Source organism: Telmatherina bonti (assembly GCF_933228915.1).
Source record: "Telmatherina bonti genome assembly, chromosome: 11".
NCBI lineage: Eukaryota > Metazoa > Chordata > Actinopteri > Atheriniformes > Telmatherinidae > Telmatherina > Telmatherina bonti.
The window spans coordinates 32,333,289-32,353,952 of record NC_136629.1 but is presented as its reverse complement, the minus strand read 5'-3'; the positions used below and the strand labels follow the sequence as shown (position 1 = coordinate 32,353,952).

At 39.2% G+C, this 20,664-nt stretch overlaps 1 protein-coding gene across 4 annotated transcripts in view; it reads left to right on the top strand.

Moving 5' to 3' along the window:
* The window catches only part of LOC306762432 (equilibrative nucleoside transporter 1-like), a 51,441-nt gene extending 30,978 nt beyond the window's left edge, over nt 1-20,463 (top strand). For 2 of the 4 annotated variants that reach the window (XM_079248887.1, XM_079248888.1), the window contains exons 2-13: nt 3,325-3,408; nt 3,593-3,674; nt 4,387-4,562; nt 7,704-7,843; nt 9,844-9,978; nt 12,868-12,965; nt 13,062-13,143; nt 13,870-13,955; nt 14,262-14,370; nt 14,613-14,698; nt 16,682-16,881; nt 18,613-20,463. In XM_079248887.1, coding sequence (XP_079105013.1) covers nt 3,380-3,408; nt 3,593-3,674; nt 4,387-4,562; nt 7,704-7,843; nt 9,844-9,978; nt 12,868-12,965; nt 13,062-13,143; nt 13,870-13,955; nt 14,262-14,370; nt 14,613-14,698; nt 16,682-16,881; nt 18,613-18,724 — 1,335 coding nt within the window. In that variant the 5' untranslated portion in view covers nt 3,325-3,379 and the 3' untranslated portion in view covers nt 18,725-20,463. Of the gene's footprint in view, nt 1-1,992; nt 2,013-3,324; nt 3,409-3,592; nt 3,675-4,386; nt 4,563-7,703; nt 7,844-9,843; nt 9,979-12,867; nt 12,966-13,061; nt 13,144-13,869; nt 13,956-14,261; nt 14,371-14,612; nt 14,699-16,681; nt 16,882-18,612 lie in introns of those variants that run through there. The other 2 variants (XM_079248889.1, XM_079248886.1) reach the window with 2 other exon arrangements.
* Nucleotides 20,464-20,664: the final 201 nt, after the last annotated feature.

The following is a 20,664-nucleotide window of genomic DNA, read 5'->3' as shown; positions in this document are numbered from 1 at the left end:
AAGCAATACTCACATTTCTTCTTAGCCATCTTAGTGTTAGACTGACAACAGTGAAAATTGAGTTGTATCTATTTTGTTTCTTCTCTCTGAAATACACCTAAATTAGGTTGTAATGGGTTGTTTAAAAATGCCTGAAATTTGATGTGGGTTGACAAACAAACAGAACAGGGATTGTTTTTTTAAAATTATTGATTCCTATCACCCCTTAAGGTTTTGCTATGTATATTCACTTATCTGCGTATCTTTTAATTGCCTGTTGCATTTTAAGTTCTTGTAAGCCAGGGGTGTCCAGCTCTGGCCCTCGAGGGCCCCAATCCTGCAGGTTTCCATGCTTCCCTGCTCTGACACACCTGACTCAAAGGGATCAGTCATTGTGCAGAACTGTATAGACTGCTGCGTCCATTTACAATGAGCTTAGTCTGTAACACGGATATGTCGCTGGATAGTTGCTCTGGGGGATCTACTTTGGACACCCCTGTTGAAAACCATGTGGTTAAAGTAGCCTTATGTATTTTTTAAAGCTTGATTTGATGCAATACTCTCTTTTTTGTCTGTAAATTGGGTTAATTTGTTTGGAAATGGTATCACATGGCTATTCCGGCACAAGTACTCCACCAGAGTCGGAGAAAAGCATTCTTGGATGAAGGGAAAACAGCATGATTAGAGTCTGAAATGTGAAGTGGAACAGGGGAAGGAATTGGGTAGGTAATTAGTGCATCTATGAGAGAATAGGACAGCAGTGCGTGATCTTCAAAACTGGAAGAACAAAATGTTAGAAGTGTTGAAGAGGAACAGTAGGTGACACTAGATGAGAAATTATTTCGGCCTTATGAAGCTCTAATGCTCTCTTTACTGGCATCTAGGAGCTGGTATCTGTATGCCAAAGAAAGCTGTGAATATACTCTACTGAATAAAAGTGAAGGATATTTGGCTTTTTGAATGATGTCAGAATGAACCTAAATGTACCATAACCTGTACGGGTGAACTTAATATGGGTTCTTTTAAAACCCTGAATGCAGGTATACAACTGTTCAATGTTTAAGTGCAGAGTATGCTGCTCTCTGGCAAAGGCGATTAACTGCTAAAAACACCCCAAAAGAAATGACTGAAGCATGAATGGACAACTAAATGTTCTGATTCTATCACAGCTTGTGTGTAAACATTCCTCTCCACCATCCTGTTCACATTTAGACATCATCAGACCAGGAACACACTAAACGCAGGACGACTTATTGAGACGTTGTCGCTTATGTTTGGATTAAACCAACACTGTTGTTAGTTTCAGTAATTTGTCTGAAATGAAGGAATTTCCATTACATAATTCCATTTAATGCTATAAAGCCAAGCAATTTGTATTTGATGCATACAGCTTATAAGACATTTGCATCACTTTTTGGTTAAAACTTTGCTCAAAATCTTGTTGAACACAATCTGAAACTGGTCTTCCTCCCCCTAATAGATACCAGGAAGTAGGAGATTATTAGAATTTTTACATGCCATTCTTTCTATGTTTTACTTACAATTTACATGGTAATAAATGGTAAATATTCCCCCAAAACATTGTTCATTTTTTCTGACATTTTTTCTGTCAAAGGCCCAAATAAAGACCCCATGTTAAAAAAAATGGACTCGTTTTACCATTTTTTTTCATGGCTCAGGCCTGAAAGAGTTAAAAGTCCTACATTTATGATGTTATATCAGTGAAGCATCAACGTTTTAACATTTTCTGTAAATTCAACCTGAAAGCTGAGTATCCCTAACTTGTTATGAGCACTCTATGACTGTAATGTAAATGTAAAAAGGTATAAGAAGGGTTGGGTCATGAAGAACAAGGTTTTGGAGGAAAGAGGAGGGATGGACTGTGATGGAGAAGGGGGCAGTTCCAAAAACTGGGTGTCATCCCACTAAACCGCTGTGTGGTATAAAAGGAAACATTCACAGCCCGCTCAGTGCTTGTGTTGGTGATGCTTCTGATAGGTTGGAAGAGGAATCCTGCTTAAACTGTTCTCTCAGTAAGTTTTACTTTTCAGTGTAAAGACAGAGGATTGTCATGCTTTCATGCTTTTGTTTAGACTAATTTAAGATTAACACTATTCTCTGAGACGATTCACATTTTTCTTGACTAAAATTTTATAACTGTAACTTTAACACAGTATGGCGAGATTTCTCTAAACTGTTGTGTTGCTTTAATCAAATAATGACTGGATTCTCTCACTATGAAGCAACTGAGACATGTTAGATATTCACAAGGTGAAAATTAGTAAGTGGAATCTTTTTGCTTCATCTTTATCTAAAGGTGTGAGGTTTTCTTGCAGCGCTGCTGGCAAGATGAATTTAAACTAAAACTTAACACTTTGATGAATTAGTTTGCCTCTTTTTTGTCAGTAAAATCACATTTGAACCCTTTCATGCATAGTGGCCATGTAATTGGACACCTATTTACAAGCTTTTTTCTTGCATATTCATGAATGAGAATGGTATTTTTGTAAATAAACCACCTGAATGGATGTTAGTGAGTCTTCCAATGTGTTTCAACTCACTGGAGAATAAATAAATATATTATATAATTGAACATAATGTAAATATGCAAAGTTGCCTTTGGGATAAATAGGAAAAGAAAATGATACAGCTATATTTCACAGAAAATTTACATAATTCAATTATGATTATATATTATAAATATTTTATAGAATACTTTAAAATAAATCACAAATCATGATAAATTCTAAATATCACTAATAAACAAAGTATCATAGCATATGTCCATAGAGGTAAAATACTGTATTTAATAACATGTTGCATTAATGTTTTTTATTAATTCATGCATGAAGGGGTTAAAGTCGGTCATGATTGAAGGACGGTGAAGGAAAAGAGGAGGTTATCTTGACAAGGTTGTAACTCTAAATCTTCTATTAGCCAAACCTGGATTTCTAAACTTGTGACCGATTAAAAACAAAGGTGACCAAGCAGCTGGTTGCCTCTTTTTTTATCTGGGGTCCTTGGGAGAGTAAGTCCATCATTGCCTGTTTGTGCCAGCTTGTTCTAAACTCCTTGCTGCTTCTTTTGGCTGCTGATTATATAAATGTAAGCCCAACCTGCTCTGGGAAATAACAATTGGTGAATCGATTAACCTACCGCAGTAGTTTGTTATGCTGTTTATAAATATAATTAGTTAACAGTGGAAAAACATGTCTAAACACTTATCATTGTGTGCGTTATCTCACAGCTTTACCAAGTGGAAAATAGAGAAGTGAAACACAAACACTGACCAAAAGAATCTTTTTTTACATTTATCTTATTTCTATGTCTTTCTGTGCGTTGCAGATCTGGTGCTACATCCATCAAGCTCTGAACACAAACCTGCGACTGTGCGAGAACAATGACGGCCATCAACGTACCTCGGGACAAGTACGAAGTTATTTTTATAGAAAACAAAAACAGTTTTTTGTGTTATGTTTTTAACATCTGTTTGTTGGAAATGAGGCTTGGATGGCCTCCAGTCAATGAAGTAGTTGGAGATTGTTTGTGGATACAAAGATGAATGGTTTGATTGATGTGCTTCCATGTCGATTTCCTTTCGCTGCTTTCCCAGATACAATGCTGTATGGATCATTTTCTTCATCCTGGGCCTGGGAACCCTCTTACCATGGAATTTCTTCATGACGGCAACTATGGTAAGTCTGAGAATTTATTTAATCCTGAGCTCGTCTGCAAGCAAACGCGGCTGATACTTGAAGTTGGAGACTAACCCCTGTCAGATAGCTGATTGAAAGGTTGGGTTGGGAAGTTGAGCTGGCTTAAGGGACACAACGATTATTTGTTTACCTTTCCCTCTAAACCAGCTTAGCCTCACTCAGGTGGACTGTAGTGACTAAATCAGGTGGATTTCTGTTGCATTTTTTCAGTCTTTCATCATCTCAGTCATTGCACTTCGTCTTCAAAACGGTAACTTCTATATTATGATAAGAATGCTAACTATTTTATACAGATATCGTACTCCAATTAATTAATTATATTGCAAATTTACATGTAAATAGTAAATTATTATTTTATATGTCTTAATATATCACCCAGTTTACCACCATTTTCTATTATAATGTCCACTCAGTTTGGTTTTCATTGGTTAAACTCATGAGGACTAATGCAAAACTCCTGCAATAAATCTCAGTCATGAGTTAGATGCTTCTAATTACTTATCTTCCTATCTGTCCTCCCTCCAGACCTTCCTAGATAAGGATGGCCTGGATATTTACCAGCTCGCTGCAATTTGAGCGACTTAATAAATGAAAAATACAAGCCTGCAGTTAACATCACATGACACAAACCTGTATGTGACGTTCTTGTACCCGGAGAACCATAACTCTGAATTTTCATGCTTTTCTTCAGTACTTCACCAACAGACTGAAAGATCCACCAAGTGTCACCAATATGACGACCAATCAGACTATGGTGGGGGGAGACACTCGCAATGTGCTGGAGTCAAAGTTTAACAATGTGATGACGCTGTGTGCCATGGTACCGTTGCTCATTTTCACCTGCCTCAACTCCTTCATACACCAGAGGTAAACGCCCTCCTCCTCCGCACCGACACACACAAAGAAGACTCTAATTTATTTATAGAACACAATACAACAGGAAACAAAATGCACAATAAAAAAGGCAGCAATAAAAGGTACGGGGCAGTTAAAGGTATTAATCAAAGCACTTCAGTATTTATTCAATCGATGGATTGCAGTAGCAGCAGGAACATAGTAAGTAGATTATAGTTATTATTGGCATACTAATGGTCCTGTGATGGACTGGCGAGCTGTCCAGAATGTACCCTGCCTTTCGCCCAAAAGACTGCTGGGATAGGCTCCAGCTTCCCCGCGACCCTGAATTGGTTTAGGCGGTGAGGAAAATGAATGAATGAATGACACTCTAATATAGACATTAAAATGCAATATTTGAAATTCTCGGTATCACTCGCTGCGTTTTCCATTACATTTTTTTTTAGCAAAATAAAAGCGATATTTGTAATTTTCGACAAACAGTTACGATTTAGGGGTGTTTCCATTAAACAGTGATTAGCACATTAGCCTCAAGTCTCGCAAATGTTGTTACTCTCGTGATATTATACGAAAATTGGGGTTTATGCAAAGTAGGCACGTAACATTATTTTGGGGTTTTCTACTTGCTGCTGTCATGATGTGGTTTGTGCTTTGCCTTAGTTTCAGGTTTCCTGTTTTATTTAGTAGTTTCTCCTGTTTGGTTCTCTTGTTTGTTGTTTAGCTTTATTGATTTCCTGTTCATTGAGTTCACCTGGTCTTGTTTCAGTTCATTCCGTACCCCTGTTTCTTGTTTGGTTCCCCAGTGTATTTATACCCCTCAGTTTTGTTGTAGTCCCCGGAGATCCTTAGTTAAAATAAACTACTAAAATCTGCATCCCTGTTCCCTCATCTCTGTATGTGGGTCCGTCCACACCTTCACTTTCCTCACCGCCACCCCTTGACAGCTGTGGAAAATTTGCTACAGATTTTTGAAGCTTTTCTCCCCGTTTTCTTTTCTAAAACTCTGAAATTTGTTGTTTGTTCCGCACCATCTTGACTGGGAATGAACTGGTCATGACCCCCAAAGCCACATCCGGGGACACTTAAATGCGAAAGAAGTTTGCAATATTTTTCTATATCAAAACATCTGAAAAAAAAAAAAAAAAACACCTCATGAGAGTGTAAAAACATTTTAGCTATGTTTGAGATTTTTTTTTTTTAAATGTAGGCATTTCCATTAGTGTTTTTTTATTGCGATATTTAGTTATTGCTCAACTCTAGGTGTAATGAAAACGCACCTATTTTCTACTTTTTTAATGACAGCGTTTACATCACATGCTCATATTAGACTTCAAACTCTTCAGCTGGGTCTTCTCTAACTCAAAATGACAAAAATATAAAAGATGTTGTGTATAGTTTTCCAGATATTTTTGTTTGTTTGGAACAACTTAATTGAAAAATATTGGTCTCGGTTGCTATTGTTTTCGAAAATTAAGAATTGGAAAAAACTGCGATATCAGATGTTTGTATTATATATCAGATATTGAACATCCCTAATAGTTAGCTTCAGAGAAACAAAAGTTGCAACAGATCTGCATTTCTCACATATGTTGCATAAAACCTGGAAGTGTCTTCTTTAATTTCCAAGTGGTGAAACGGAAAGTCAAATCTGTTCCAGATGACCAAAGATTCCTGGAAGGTTCATAACGTACCAGCAGATGTGAAAAGAACTTGGGTCCCAAGTCATTTAAAGCCCTGTAAAGAAACAACAGCATTATGAAATCAGCTTTGTGACAGAGGACAAGAGAACTCAGACCTGGAACGTCATGATCCATTTCTCTGGTGTTTGGGAAAACTCAGATCTGAATGAGCTGCAGCTGTTTGACAAGTCTTTTAGATAGACCGCTATAAAAGTAATCATGTCTGTTAAAGATAAATGCATGGATCCGATTTTCTAAATCACTCTAAGATATCAGGCTTTTATTCTTCAGGCTGACTTTGGAAATGGCTGCCGTGTTCCAAAACAGTTTACATGAAGGGGAATAATGAGAAGGACGTTGTTGTCCCGCTGCTCTGGCATCTGACACTGATTTAAAAATGCCTGAAGAAAGTCTGCAGCATTCATCGTCAGTGTTTCATCATATGCATCCAAAGAAATACTCCCTTGCTTCTGCAGCCAGCAAACGCCTCAAAAATGCCCTGATCATGACGCACCTCCCTGCCTACATCGTAAAATATGATTTTTCAGAAAACTGGTGAGCTTTGCTTAAACATTAGCTGAAAGAAGCTGGGAGGCTGTTTATGCTTTGGATAGTTGATCAGGAACAGATCAGAAAACTCATTCGTTTTATGGATGGCTGTGTATTTTTGCAAGGCGTTTATATGATCGGGATTTAGCAGCTTAATGATTGTGAAAACCATTAAACATTCCCTGAAGGAAGACACAAAACTTGTTAGGGTGTTGTGGTCACATTTTAGTTTTATTAAGAGCGTTGTATTACTCATTTCTGAAAACTTTGCTTTTCCATGGCAGATTCAGGGATTAATGCAACGTGCGATAATAAAGTTTTATGTAATGATCACTGTTTGTCTAAAATGTGTTTAGTTATATTGGAAAGTGGATATGCAGTGGATATACATATGTTTTTTATTCAGTAAAGTTATGTGCAACATGAGACATTTGATCATAAACCATCAACTTTCCTCAGTGTGTTTCCTGAGCGTTCTCCAATCAGCCCTTAAAACACAATCCCTGTTACGTGAACGCACGTCTTAATGTCTTTGTTCATGTTTGCTTTAATTATAGTCAGATTTAGAGATCTGGTATGGGCTCATACTGTGCAAAAACACACCCAGGAATGCTATTTATGTTCTTTACTTACTCTACTCTCCTCCTTCACCTTTTTTAGTCCCCCTGCTTTATCTTTGCAGAGCAAAATCTTGCTCATTAGAAGTGTCTCAACCATTATTTTCCACTCATTTCACAGCTTTCTGTAAATATCATAGTTAAGTCACAAACCAAATTTATTTTTGTTATATTGCTAAACTTGTTTTTTTTTTTCATAATTACTGAATCTGAGCCATGAAACTATTATATTTATGGTGGGTGCTTATTAAAAACTGGTGTTATGCAAGATTGACATTTTTTTTTACATTTTATTTCTCTGTGTTTAGGATTCCTCAGAAGCTTCGGATCTCAGGCAGCTTGACAGTCATCCTGGTGGTCTTCATGATGACAGCGATACTTGTCAAAGTGGATGTAGCCCCTCTTCCCTTTTTCGCCCTCACTATGATCAAAATTATCTGCATCAACTGTGAGTAGTGGATAATGGTGTGTTTTAGACTGGTTAAAGGAAAAAAGACTCTAAAATGCTTAATGCTTCAACTAAGTATATGGACAACTACTCAATGTATACACATAACTACACAAGTCTGGTTCTCCAGATCTACTATTCTGCAACGTTTAGATGCAGCTCTTCTCCAACATACCTGGATCAAATAAGTGGACCTCTGCACAGCTGAATGACTTGCAGATGATGGACTTCAGCCATTTGATTCAGGTGTTCTGTACAAGGGATGCATGTAAAAGTTGCAGGATAGTATTATTTAGTGTAATTTGGAAACATGATAGGAGGGAGCAGGAACTGAAACGTGGTCTTCATCTGTGTAACAAAACATTAGTCTATAAGTAAGAATGCAAAGATGGGCGAAGTGGTAAACTGTCTCATAAGAATAGGTTTCGTTACAACCACCTTTACCTCCTTAACACCTTTTGTTTCATATTTAATAATTATAGTTTCTGAGAACTGTTACTTCACTTTACTCAAAACCCTGTTGTATGCAGTGGTCTGCTTCCCTGCACAGTAATTCTGACATACTGCAGTACACAATGATAAATGGTTGGGCACAGTGATGAAAGAAGTTTTTTTGTACATCCTTAAAATTTTATGCAGTCTTAAATAATCTGAAATGTTAAAAAAAAAAAAAAAAGAAAAAGAAAAATGTAACTTCTTAATGGATTTTATAGGATTTGTTTAGTATTTTTCTGACTGGGCTAAGATAGAAATTTCTCTTGATGTTGAATGATTTTTAAAGCAATATTCCAGAAATTCGCTGGGTGTCTAAAAAAGTCCTGTTCCACCTCTCTATATATCTTTTTTTTCATGTTTTAAAGGGATTTTTTTAAAGTGCCACATAAAGACTTGCGCTAAAAAGAAATATTAGAATTTTTTGCCATTTATTTCTCAGGTCTGGTGGGAAGGGGTTCAAAGTTGCAGTGAAATCTGAACATTACATGGCGCTAAAACCTCTCAACTCTTAAGTTTCTAATTGTGGTAATGGACAAAAAATTGTTGAGTAAAAAGTAAATCCAGCATATGTGGAGCTAGGAGTCAGAACAAAAGTAAAGGAATGTAGTTTAGTAACCATTCAGAACTATAAACATTAAACCAAGAGGTTCAGAAATGTCTCCTAATTTAATAAAAACAAAAATGCCACAATGAATAAGTTTGACATTGTCTTTACTGCTCTGCTCAGAGCAGAACACAGTGTACTTGTTCTGAGACCGTACTACAGCTTGGTGCTACTGTACTAATATAACACAACATTACTATACTAACATAACAAATTACTCTTAACAGCCATCAAACTACAGTAATCTTCCGAACTACCTCGGAAAACGCTCACGCTAACATACACGAAACAGAGCTCAAACTTTCACACCAAACTGACAGGAAATTTCTTAAAGGAAATGACACTTCGTTTTTTCAACTAACATGCCCACTTCACTATCAGCCAAAGCTCAGAAAGCTCAATTATTGTTTATATTTCAACCACCAGCCACCAACCCACAGCATTGCAGCCATGGTGACAGGCTGCAGTAATTGCAGGCCTCTCTCTGTGTGTTTGCCCTCAGTAATCACACTTCTATCCACAGTGACGGGAAAAGTTCACACTCATACAGTACATAGCTTCATACCATCCTGAGCTTCTCAACACAGTGAAGTTTCACTCTGGTTGTTTATTTACATTGAGTCACTGAGCAGCAGGGATAAGCTCACCCCCCTCCTTAACCCCTGCGGACTGGACCTGACCCCCAGGTTCTCATGTGGAACACATGGTGTTTTCTTACAACCAGTTTGTTCTCTTATGCTTATAAAAGCAAAACAAGCTGCAACTTGGAGTAAAGACTTTTGTGAAAGTTTAATTTTCGTTGACTTTTCTTTTCCTGCTGCTGTTTGATTTAATGCCACATAATGAGTGTTGAATATACATGCAAGCTGAAGCTCCTTGTTTTGTTTCTGTCCTTTAACAGCATTTGGAGCGATTCTTCAGGGCAGTCTGTTCGGGCTGGCAGGGATTCTGCCCGCCTCCTACACCACTCCCATTATGAGCGGACAGGGCCTGGCCGGCACCTTCGCCGCTGTCTCCATGATTTGCGCACTGGCTAGTACGTCTCGAGCACACACAAGACACATGCACACCTCCACTGGAATAAAACAGCTGACAGACAGGTGATAGAATGGGTAAAAATAGGCAATCAGTATTTACCTTTCACAACTTAAAGACACACACACATCAGCAGATATAGCTGTTGGTGGTAAAGCGTGAAAATGCAGTTCACACTGCAGTGCAGACAAGGCTAACAACAGTGGTAGTGAACTCCGTGGTTCTAGTTTCAGCTCCGCTCTGGATTCCCAGAACTTAGTTTGTCCTCCCACATCGGAACCAAAGTGGGAGGCCTTCATATCCCACAAAGTAAACACAAACTTTTTGGAAAGTTGATGTTTAAGTCCTGTGGTATGAACCCTCCTCTACATCGAGAGGTGGTACGGGCATCTGGTTAGGATACCCCCTGGACTTCTCCCTGGTGAGGTGTTCCAGGCATGTCCCTCCAGGAGGAGACCCCGCTGAAGACCCAGGACACCCTGGAGGGATTATATCTCTCGGCTGGACTTGGAATGCCTTGGGAACCCCTCCATTGAGCTGGCAAATGTGGCTGGGGAGCGGGAGGTCTGGGTTCCCCTCCTTAGGCTGCTGCCCCCGCAACCCAGCCTTCGATAAGAGGCAGAAAACGGATGGATGGAGGATGTTGAAGTCGTCAGGCTCCATTATAACTTTCCCCCAAAATAATAAATTTACGCAGACAACCGGGCGGATGTATTCTAAATAATGTACATATGAACGCAAGGTTACAAAAATCTAGACTACAGAACTTTAATTTGGTTGCCAGGCAACATTTCAACGTAGCAGCAGTCGGGTTTTACACAAAAAGAAATAAAGCAGTGTGTGATTGACCTACGTTAGCTGATCTGAACGGTACTTTCAACAGGTGGTCTGCAGTCAACCATCCATATTTATTTGTGGAAGACCCAGAAGTGTGAGGAAGTGCTCGGTTGACTTCTTCTTCTGTGGTGGCTGCTGCACTGGTTGTCAAGCAGCTGGAAAGATGCACATGTGGCATCATGTCCATCTTCACTTTGGCTCATTTTATTTTACAGCAGTGGTGTTTTGTCTCTAGTGTTTTTTTCCCCCAGCATTTTGAAACAGCTCATGTATGTACATTGCCGGTTTCCATTGGTCTGGCCTTTTTTTCCTTTAATTTTTAACTCGTTTTAAGGATGTAAAACAGTAGTGAATCCACCTTTGACCCACTGGTGATGTCACTGTTCATAAAGAAGCACCACAGACTTTTTTGTGCCCATTAAGAACCAACTTTTTGAATTCTGAACCAACTTTTTTGGTCTGAATGTGGTAAATAAGAAAATTAGATTTAAGAACCAGCACAGAGCCTGATAGTTTTAGCATGATGGTTTAGCATGGTTTTATCGGCACACAGTCAAAAAGAATTATTCCAGAGTTTGATGAAGTTAATCAGAATATCTCTTCCAGCAATGTGCCGTAGTGATCTGTCATACTGACTCTGGCTTGTTATGCTACTCCTCAGGAATGAAGCTGTGAGGAACATTAATATCCAATATTAACAGATTATTTTAACGTACTGATAAAGTATTATGCATCCCATCTAATAAAACAGCTTAAACTTATTCACAATCTGTTGAAGTGTCATTGTGGCTCGCGCAAATAAAACTATATTTCTTTTAACACTTTATTTAAATAAACTTAATAAACTTCATATTTTTGAACATTCACAGAGATCATTTCTCATGTCTGTCACAATTTATAAATAAGTCAAACCTGGAGCTTGAGGCTTTATTTGGAGCTGCACATTCATCCAAATGTTGTTTATTAAATGTACTGAGTGATGAACGTTGTTCAGATAAAAGGTCAGCCACATGTTCAGTGACCAACAATAAGTTGACTTCTGTGAAGCAGAACTGTGCTGAATAAAGATCTCTTTCATCGGATCTGGTTTTCCAAGAATGCTGGAAGAACTTGAATATTCACATGGTTTACTGAGGCTTTATTTACACAATATTTCCTTGCAAAATCCCCAATTTTTTTCATGTGTATATTTAAGAAAAGTTGCGTTTACACAGCAGTGGTATAAAAGTTACGGCTTTGCAGACAGACAATGGAAATACAACTGGAAACGATGCAGCGTGCACGCCTTGACGTTGATACTTTGCAACCTGCACCCTCATCAGACCTGATTGGAACAACTGCGGTGGCGAGCCGAGGTGTATTAGTCATCTAGTGCGGCCTTTTCCAAGCTGGGGGTGCCAAGATCATTTCAGGGGGTCACAAAATGAATCTAAAAAAATTAAAATGAGAAATAAGAAAATGACCAACAATTATCAAATAGATTTGGGATTTTTATTAGAACTGTCTAAATTAACTTGTTGATGAAACAAGAGTCGCGAACGGTGACCTGTTAACTTGGAGGTCATGACTCAAATAGTTTGGGAAGCACTAATGGAGCTAATGCAATCTGTACATCTTTGCTGATGGCATAAATGTTGCACAAAAGACAAGTTTTACTTTAAGAGCCAAAACAACTTTAAAGATTCAGCAGCACATACAGCACACGGAGGTCCGTCATTGTGTTTTGTTGTGCCGTTCCAGTTTGTGTTTACATGGACAGGATTCGCCTTGTGTCTCAGGAAAATTTATCTTGGAGCCTGTTGTCAAAAATTTGTGTTTTTTTTATTTATTTATTTTTATCTAAAACTGCGTTAGTGTCTAAACGAGAGGTTAAAACTCACCAAAACGTTTGCATTTTACTGTGTCAGCGTCGTCGTGTAAACGGGATCTAAGAGTAGATGCAGCAGACTGAATGTAAAATGGGATTAAAACCAAAGAGAGGAACACTTTAAGGTAACAGGATTTTATATAAGAACACAAAGCGTTAAGTATTGTGTGTGTGTTATGGTTTCAGCTGGATCAGAACTGCAGGACAGCGCTTTCGGATACTTCATCACAGCCTGTGTTGTTATTCTTCTGGCCATAATGTCCTACCTCACTCTGCCCAAGATGGTAAAACTGCTTTCTCACTGAGTCACAGTCGTCTTTGTCACTTTGTTCTCCTACTCCCCAGAAGTGACTCATTATGGCTGCTGTTTTCCTCAACAGGAGTTCTTCCAGTACTACATGGAGAGTAATGGCTCCAAACAATCTGCTGATGAGGAGAACAAGATGGATTTACTCAAAAAAGGTAAACAAAGAGTCGCCACAGACTTGCACTGGTGTTTTTCAGTTCCGGTCCTGAGGATATCCTGCCTTGCATGTTTTATAGGTAACCCTACTGTACTGCACCTGATGAAATGAAGGGCTTGTTAACAGGTTGCAAAGAACTTGATAACCTGACTCAGGTGTTTTTGAAGGAGAAACATGGTTAAAACATGCAGGGCGGGGGGGTCCTGAGGACCCAAACTCAACTCATCTCAAATCGATCCCGTATTTCTCTTTAACTTGCTGATTTATTGTCTGAATTTTTTTTTTTGGAATCTGAGGAGCTCATGCTCGCTGTCAGCCGTTCTTCCTCTGGGTTTTTAATTGAAATAATTTTTGGGATTTGGTTTAATTCTTTTGCTACATTTTCATATAGACCTGAGCCTTTTTATTGATCTAATATCTGTAGTCATCTGTCACTTATCTGGGAGTCCTTCTCTCCACCAAAGACATGCAGCAGCCTGTTGCAGTGTTTACTTTTTAGCAGAGAGGTGGGAAAAATATCCTGTCGTCATTGTGTATCATTGTTTCTGCTCTGCTTCATTATTCTCCTCCCAACTTTCTCCTTTTGTCGACAACTCTCCTGCAGAGAGTGAGTCATGGGGGTATTTTGTCGAATGCGAACGTCAAGTGCACGCACCCCCTCAAACATGGCAATGATCCTTCATTGCAGCTGATGCTAAACAGCAGGTTTGTTTATTTTGTTCAGAAAGTCCTAGAGAGAAGCGACCAGTTGTGAATCTGATGGAGGATGAGCCCAAACCCAGCGTCTCTGTCTTTACCATCTTCAAAAAGGTTCGAATGACTTCATTCTCACATTATGACACAAGTGCACATAAACACTTAAAGCAGCCATTTTCCAGGACCAGGCTGCAGGTACAAAACGCAGCATCGAGTTAAAAGTCATTGAAAGACCTTCCTGGCTGTTTCTTTCTGTCAGGGACTGAAATCTCTGAAATCGTTCCGAAGTTAGCAGAAGCTTTTTGTCCATCCAGTTGTCAGATATCATCAGCTCCATTCGGGCAACTTTTAAACACTTTGCTGACTCAGATTAAACTGTCTGCGTCATGCTGACCACCCTCCTCTGTTCTCTCTCATCAGATGTGGGTGATGGCTCTGTCTGTGTGTTGCATCTTCACCGTCACCATTGGAACTTTCCCAGCCGTCACTGTCGAGGTCAAGTCGAAAGTAGCAGACGGAGGCCCCTGGGGTGAGTCCAGATTTCGACCTTATGGGGGAAAAAAAGCAAAAAAAAAAAAGCACTGTTATAGAGCAAGAGGATGCAGAAATTCATATAAACTGATGTCTGAAAGGATGTTTGGCAAAGGAAAGATACAGGTGTAACAGTCAGATTTTATTTTTGAGCCAACATGAAGACATGAGAACTGCTGGTCAGTTTTCTGCTGGCTTGTTGCCGTTAACATCAGCTTGTTGGTTTGGACCCATTTTCAGAAACCTACTTCATCCCTGTGTCGTGTTTCCTTCTCTTCAACCTGATGGACTGGGCTGGTAGGAGTCTGACGGCCGTCTGCATGTGGGTCAGTTGCAGCACTGATGCTTAAATAAAGTCTTTTTGAGGAATAAAAGAAAAAGATTTGTGACTGTGTAATGAAAACTTTATTTATTCAGTTTTTGCAGGGATAACTGGTCCCACCAGCACTAAAAGCATCAATAACAAACTTTAAGAGCATCTCTTTAAAAAGTACAAATATGTAGCGATAGTTGTGCACTTTGTGAGGACTTTGCTGTATAACAAACCAAACAATGATCTTTTGTTTAGAAGCACTAAAGACTTAAACAATGATGGTTTTGAAATATTTAGGTGCATCTTCTGTAGCCCGACGGGTGTGTGGCGCTCTGAACAACAGACGCCCTTGTTGACAGTTCAGTGAAGGCTTCTGGCTGCGTGTTTATCTGTAATAAATCACTGTGTCATGTGAGTAACAGGAGAAAACAGAAAGTCACTCGGAGTTTACAGAGAAAATACAAGACGAGAGTTTTGTTGCTGAAATCAGGAGTTTGTTTTGGGAAAAGTGTGTGCTTGTGTGTACTTTAGTGAGGGAAGTTTAATTAGTGGTCAGAGAAAAGTCAAAGTGGGGTTTTGAAGGTCTGCCACCTTTATGGTCACGTCGTTGCTTCATATCTGGTGCCAGTTAAAAGGCAGGAAAGCTTTTCTGGAAATTTTAGATTTATATTGTTGAGTCGTCCCACTTGGCTCCACTTGGACCCTCCAGACTCTTTCTGACCTTCATGGATTTAATTGTCCACACTCTCTAATATTAGAGGAACAGACTCGTTCTGTTGGTTTAATTTCAGTCGTACAATAAAAGCTGGGGTAGGTAATGTTGGGGAGCTGGCATGATTTGCACCCTGTCTTGGCTCCTCCCCCTCCAATCAATAATCTGTTTGAGACACTCCTGCCCCACACTCCACCCCCCCACCCGACCTAAACTTGCACATGGCAGCAGAAGGCTTTTTCCACCAACAATTTTCTCTTTCTGTTTAGCGGGAGGAGACAAATAAACCGAGCCGGGTCGGAGAAATCCTTCCTGCATTTTCTTAGCCATATTTGCCCTCTGAGTTTCCTCTTCACTACTTTGTATTTTCATCCTAACATGCTGTTTATATGCAGGGTATGGCTATCAGGTATGCGCTGTTGAAGGGGGAGGAAGAAGCTTACGACATATTAGAAACAAGAACAACCTTATTTCAGCCCGAACGTTTGGATTGCTCAGAGTTTTTACAGATTTACTCTAAACTGAGGGGTCTAACTATATCTCTTTATTGTTCATGATTACAAAATGTACAGACTCCTATCAGGAAGAGGAACCACTTCACCCAGAGTAAAAAAAATGACCAAAATGACCTACTATAGCTTTAACTGCATACTGGTGTTTTCTTTTCCTGCTAAACGTCAAGCGTTAGCTTCCTTCCTGGCACAACATGCGTCAATATCTTCATTACAAATGAATGAAGAAGTCTGATTTCTTGTGATTGAGAGGATGCAACGTAATGTAATCAACTGTGTGCAAATGAAGTATATTCTGCAGACACGGTCTGACCTGCAGAAGAATGCAGCTTCAGGGTGCAGATAACAGCAGTCAGCTGCTGCAGGAGCATGTGAGCTCGTTTTTTATCATTAGACCGGATTCTCTGAGGCGCTCCGGGATCTTCAGTCAGTCGCATCTGTAAATGGCTGAATGGTTTCCTGACACAGTTGTACATTAGACTGTTTACTGGTCATGAAAAAGATCAAATGAAGCGACAGAGGTGTGAAACTGGTTTGTTTTTGTAGTTGTTTTGCATCAACTCGTGCAACAAATCCCATAAAATAAACTCCAGAAACCTCTTCACAACTTAAACCCCTTAATCCATTTTCATAGTCAGCTAAACATTATATTTATTTTATAATTATTTTATTTTTTAGACACTTTTCTGTCAGTTATCTTGACTATTTCTCCCAGTGGGGTTTGCAGCATCTAATCCTGTTTAACTCTGTGTGTGTGTGTGTGTGTGTCCAGCCGGGTAAAGACAGCATTTGGCTTCCTGTCCTGGTTATTCTGCGAGTCATCTTCATCCCTCTCTTCATGCTGTGTAACGTCCAGCCTCGTCACCTCCTCCCTGTGGTGTTCGAGCACGACGCCTGGTACATTTTCTTCATGATCCTCTTCTCCTTCTCCAACGGATACCTGGCCAGCCTCTGCATGTGCTTCGGACCCAAGTAAGAGCTTCACACATTCAGTACTCACACGTCCAGGAAATGAAACTTCTTTTTTTTTTCCTGTTTGGGAAGAAAACTGGACACTCATTGGTCACTTTTTCAGTGCATCAGCAGCATTTTTCAGATTCAAAGTTCTAGATGAAGACACTAAACCTGGTAGCTTAGCATAAAGATAAAAAGATGGGTGTAGCTCAAAAACACTGTAAACTCACCTCAACTCACAATAAAAACTAAATTTACATGTGGTGTAAAACCACAAACTGATGTGTTCATTTCTGCTTGTTTTTACAAATTAGATAAACAAGATAAAACATCCGTTATTTAACTTTTAGTGCTGTTGGACAGTTTAACTTTTCTCTTGTCTCCTGTTTAAAGCCCCAGCTGAACCAACCAGCTTTAGCTTGTGCTGTCACGCAGTTGTTTATTCAGAACGCAAAATAATTTATAAGAACTGTAACCCCGTCCACACACACCCATCCGTTCATTTTCTTAACAGCTTGTTTTAACTGAGGGTTGCAGGGAAGCTGAAGCCTAGAAGCAGGTTACACCCCGAACAGCTCGCCAGTTCATCGCAGGGCCAACACAGAGACAAACAACCACACACACTCACTCCTATAGGACAATTTAGAGGAATCAGATAACCTAACATGCATGTTTTTGGACGGTGGGAGGAAGCTGGAGTGCCAGAGACAACCTATGCATACATGGCGGAGAACATGCAAACTCCACACAGAAAGGCCACCATTCAAGCCTCCCACAGTGACCTTCTTGCTGTGAGGCCACTGTGCTAACCACTAGGCCACCATGCAGCCCCGATTCATGTTTGTATGGGAGAATTAATGGTCCTTTGGCTCTGAAGCATATTTTATGTATTATTTCTTTTATTTTGAAATAATAAAAGCCGTTTTAGAGCCTCAGTCAACAGGAAGCATAGGTAATCTGTCAGGTTGTGTGAAGGTAATGACGTGCTGCAGCACATAAACATGGAGATGACAGCTGATACCAGAAAGTGACTCATAATCACTTTTAAATCCTTTACAGAGTTAAATTAAGTTTTCATCAGCAGGGGCGCACAGCTCTGGTCCTCAAGCACCACAATCCTGCAGGTTTTCCATGTATCCCTGCTCCACAACACCTGACTCATGAGTCTTTGTGCAGAACTTCATTGGCTGTTGGATCCATTTAATGGAAGCCAGGTGTGCTGGAACAAGGATACATAGAAAAACTGCAGGACAGCGGGCCGTGACGACTGACTTTGGACACACCAGATTTAGAGTAGTCAGTTAGGCTGACATGCATGTCTTTAGACGGTGTACCCAGAGAGAAGCCATGCATACATGGGGGGAACATGCAAACTCCAACAAATCCCACTTTGATATGATATATGGTGAGATATATTATTACATTATAATTTATACATTATAAGTCCATTAAATACATTATATATACACAATATTGACTGACTTACATACATACATTATAATTTATATATACATTATAATATATATATATATATACATTATTACATTCATTATACATTATTGAATTTCCCTTTGGGGATTAATAAAATATTTTTCATTCATTCATTCATTCATTCATTCTGATCCGATTCTTGGAGGTTTTTCATTCGTGATGCTTTCCTGAACCCAGAACACAGACTCTTTGTCCTGTTCAGCCAATCATTCCTAATGATTTCTGTCCCCCCCCCCCCCCCCTCTGTTGTCTCTGCAGGAAAGTGGCACAGCACGAGGCGGAGACAGCAGGCGCCATCATGGCCTTCTTCCTGTCCCTCGGCTTGGCGCTGGGCGCCGCAACCTCCTTTGCTTTCCGGGCGATGATCTAAAGCCTCCAAAACAACCTCAAAAAGCTGTAGATAAGACAACGTCACCCTCATCAGCCAGGCTGGGACAAACGGATCTCAGTCTTCCACGTGTTTTACCAGAGACTTATTCAGCCGAAAGGAGCTGAAACATGTTACTGAATATTTTATCTTTTTATAATTTTCTCCAAACTCAGCAGCACATTCTGCTTACTTGTGCAAAAAGAAGTTTACTGGAGACATTTTTTTTTAAAATTATTACCACTGATCAAAACAAGTTGCTGAGTATAAATCAAAACCAAAAGTGTTTAAAAAATGAGTTTTTAGTAAATTGGTTTAGAAAAGAGCAGAAATCCTTCCAGCTGTATGTTTAGTTGCCACCAGCAGAGCTTGTACATATGACCTGAACAGAATCCCACAGCCTCATTCACAACAGGAAGCAAAGACTAAAATCATGTTACTGTTGCAAAGCAATAATGGTTTTTTATTTCGTAGTGAATTTTCTCTCGTTTCCCTTGAAGCAGTTGTGTTTTTATGAAGCTTTTTAAGCTTGTAAATGCTTTAAAACAATGTTATCGGATGCTGCTGCTCATCCCGTCTACAGTTACACTGCAGCTCATAAGCTGTGATCAGTACATGGACGTTTACGCACCAGGCAGGAAAATGGTACATTAGTCTGTGTTAAACAGTTTGTAAATGTGATCAAACCAAATACACAAAAGACAACATGGGAAAATGATGAACTCTGAAGGGAAGCCATAAAACATCACATACTTTCTGAACCGCTTTGCTCCGTTTCTGCTGTCGGTGTTTCAGCTCGGGTTGGTTGTGTTCTTAAGCTTCCTCATAAAAATATCTGTGAACTTGAATGTAAGAAAAAAAAGATGAGGTTTCAGCTGGTACATCATAGTTTTAAGGCTCTTATACACCAAAGCTGACTGTGTCCGTTAGTCTGTGAGCTCTGTGGGGTTCCTGTTATTTGTTACACATGGTTAAATCATAGGTTGAAAATAAAAAATGAATGGGATGTGTTGAAGTTTTTCAGTCTGAACATGTTAAATATGTCAGATATTAAAATCATTAAAACTGAATTAACAATCTGACTTTATTCAATCATTGTTTATTTATTTCAATATTGTGGTCAACCTCTTTTTTTCCCCGTAGTTTTATGTCCTGTTGTGTATATCATGGTTTTTATAAAAGTGCCTGTTTTTGTCCCCCCCCCCCAGGGGGGCGATGATGTGAGGAGACGCAGCGAGGAGTCACAGTTTGGTGTATAAGAGTCTTTAATGACTCACTTTAGTTGTTTCTCATGAGGTCATAACCAGCTGGGAAATCTGTTGACATTTTTAGTAGATACTAAGTTGTTTTTTTTAATTTGGTACTGTCTCTGATGAAAAAGGAATATTACAACCATGTATTCTAAAAGCAACGTCAACATGCAAAAAGCATGCAGCTGTTTGATAAAAAACGAAGCTTCACGAAGCTCGATGATGACTTTGGTGCCGGAAGATGTTCTCATATTAGTTGGGGATTAGAGGGCTGTCTATGTCTTTTAGTCTACATGCATTTTAAACCTGCTTTAATTGTGCACATCATTATAATAGCCTGCTTGTTTATAAGCACAGCATTGTCATAAATCAAATGACCATTACAATGTTTCTCCTGTTAACCTGAAATTATTCTGTTTAAAGGAACAATAAGTAAATAAATGTGTATTTTTAAGACTGTGTCTCTTCCTGATGGTGATTTTTAGAAATGCAGCTCAACCGTGAGGACACAAAAAGCCATTCTAAAGGAAAGTGAAGCAGTTATTTTATTCAGAAGTATCTGTGACATTAATAATGCAACATTACAAGTCACAAACCTGCATTTAGTCTGACTTCAGTCATGGAAATAACAGCAAGAACGTCCAAATAAGATGATTATTTCTGCTGTAGCTGTAAAGAAAGTCTTACAATGTC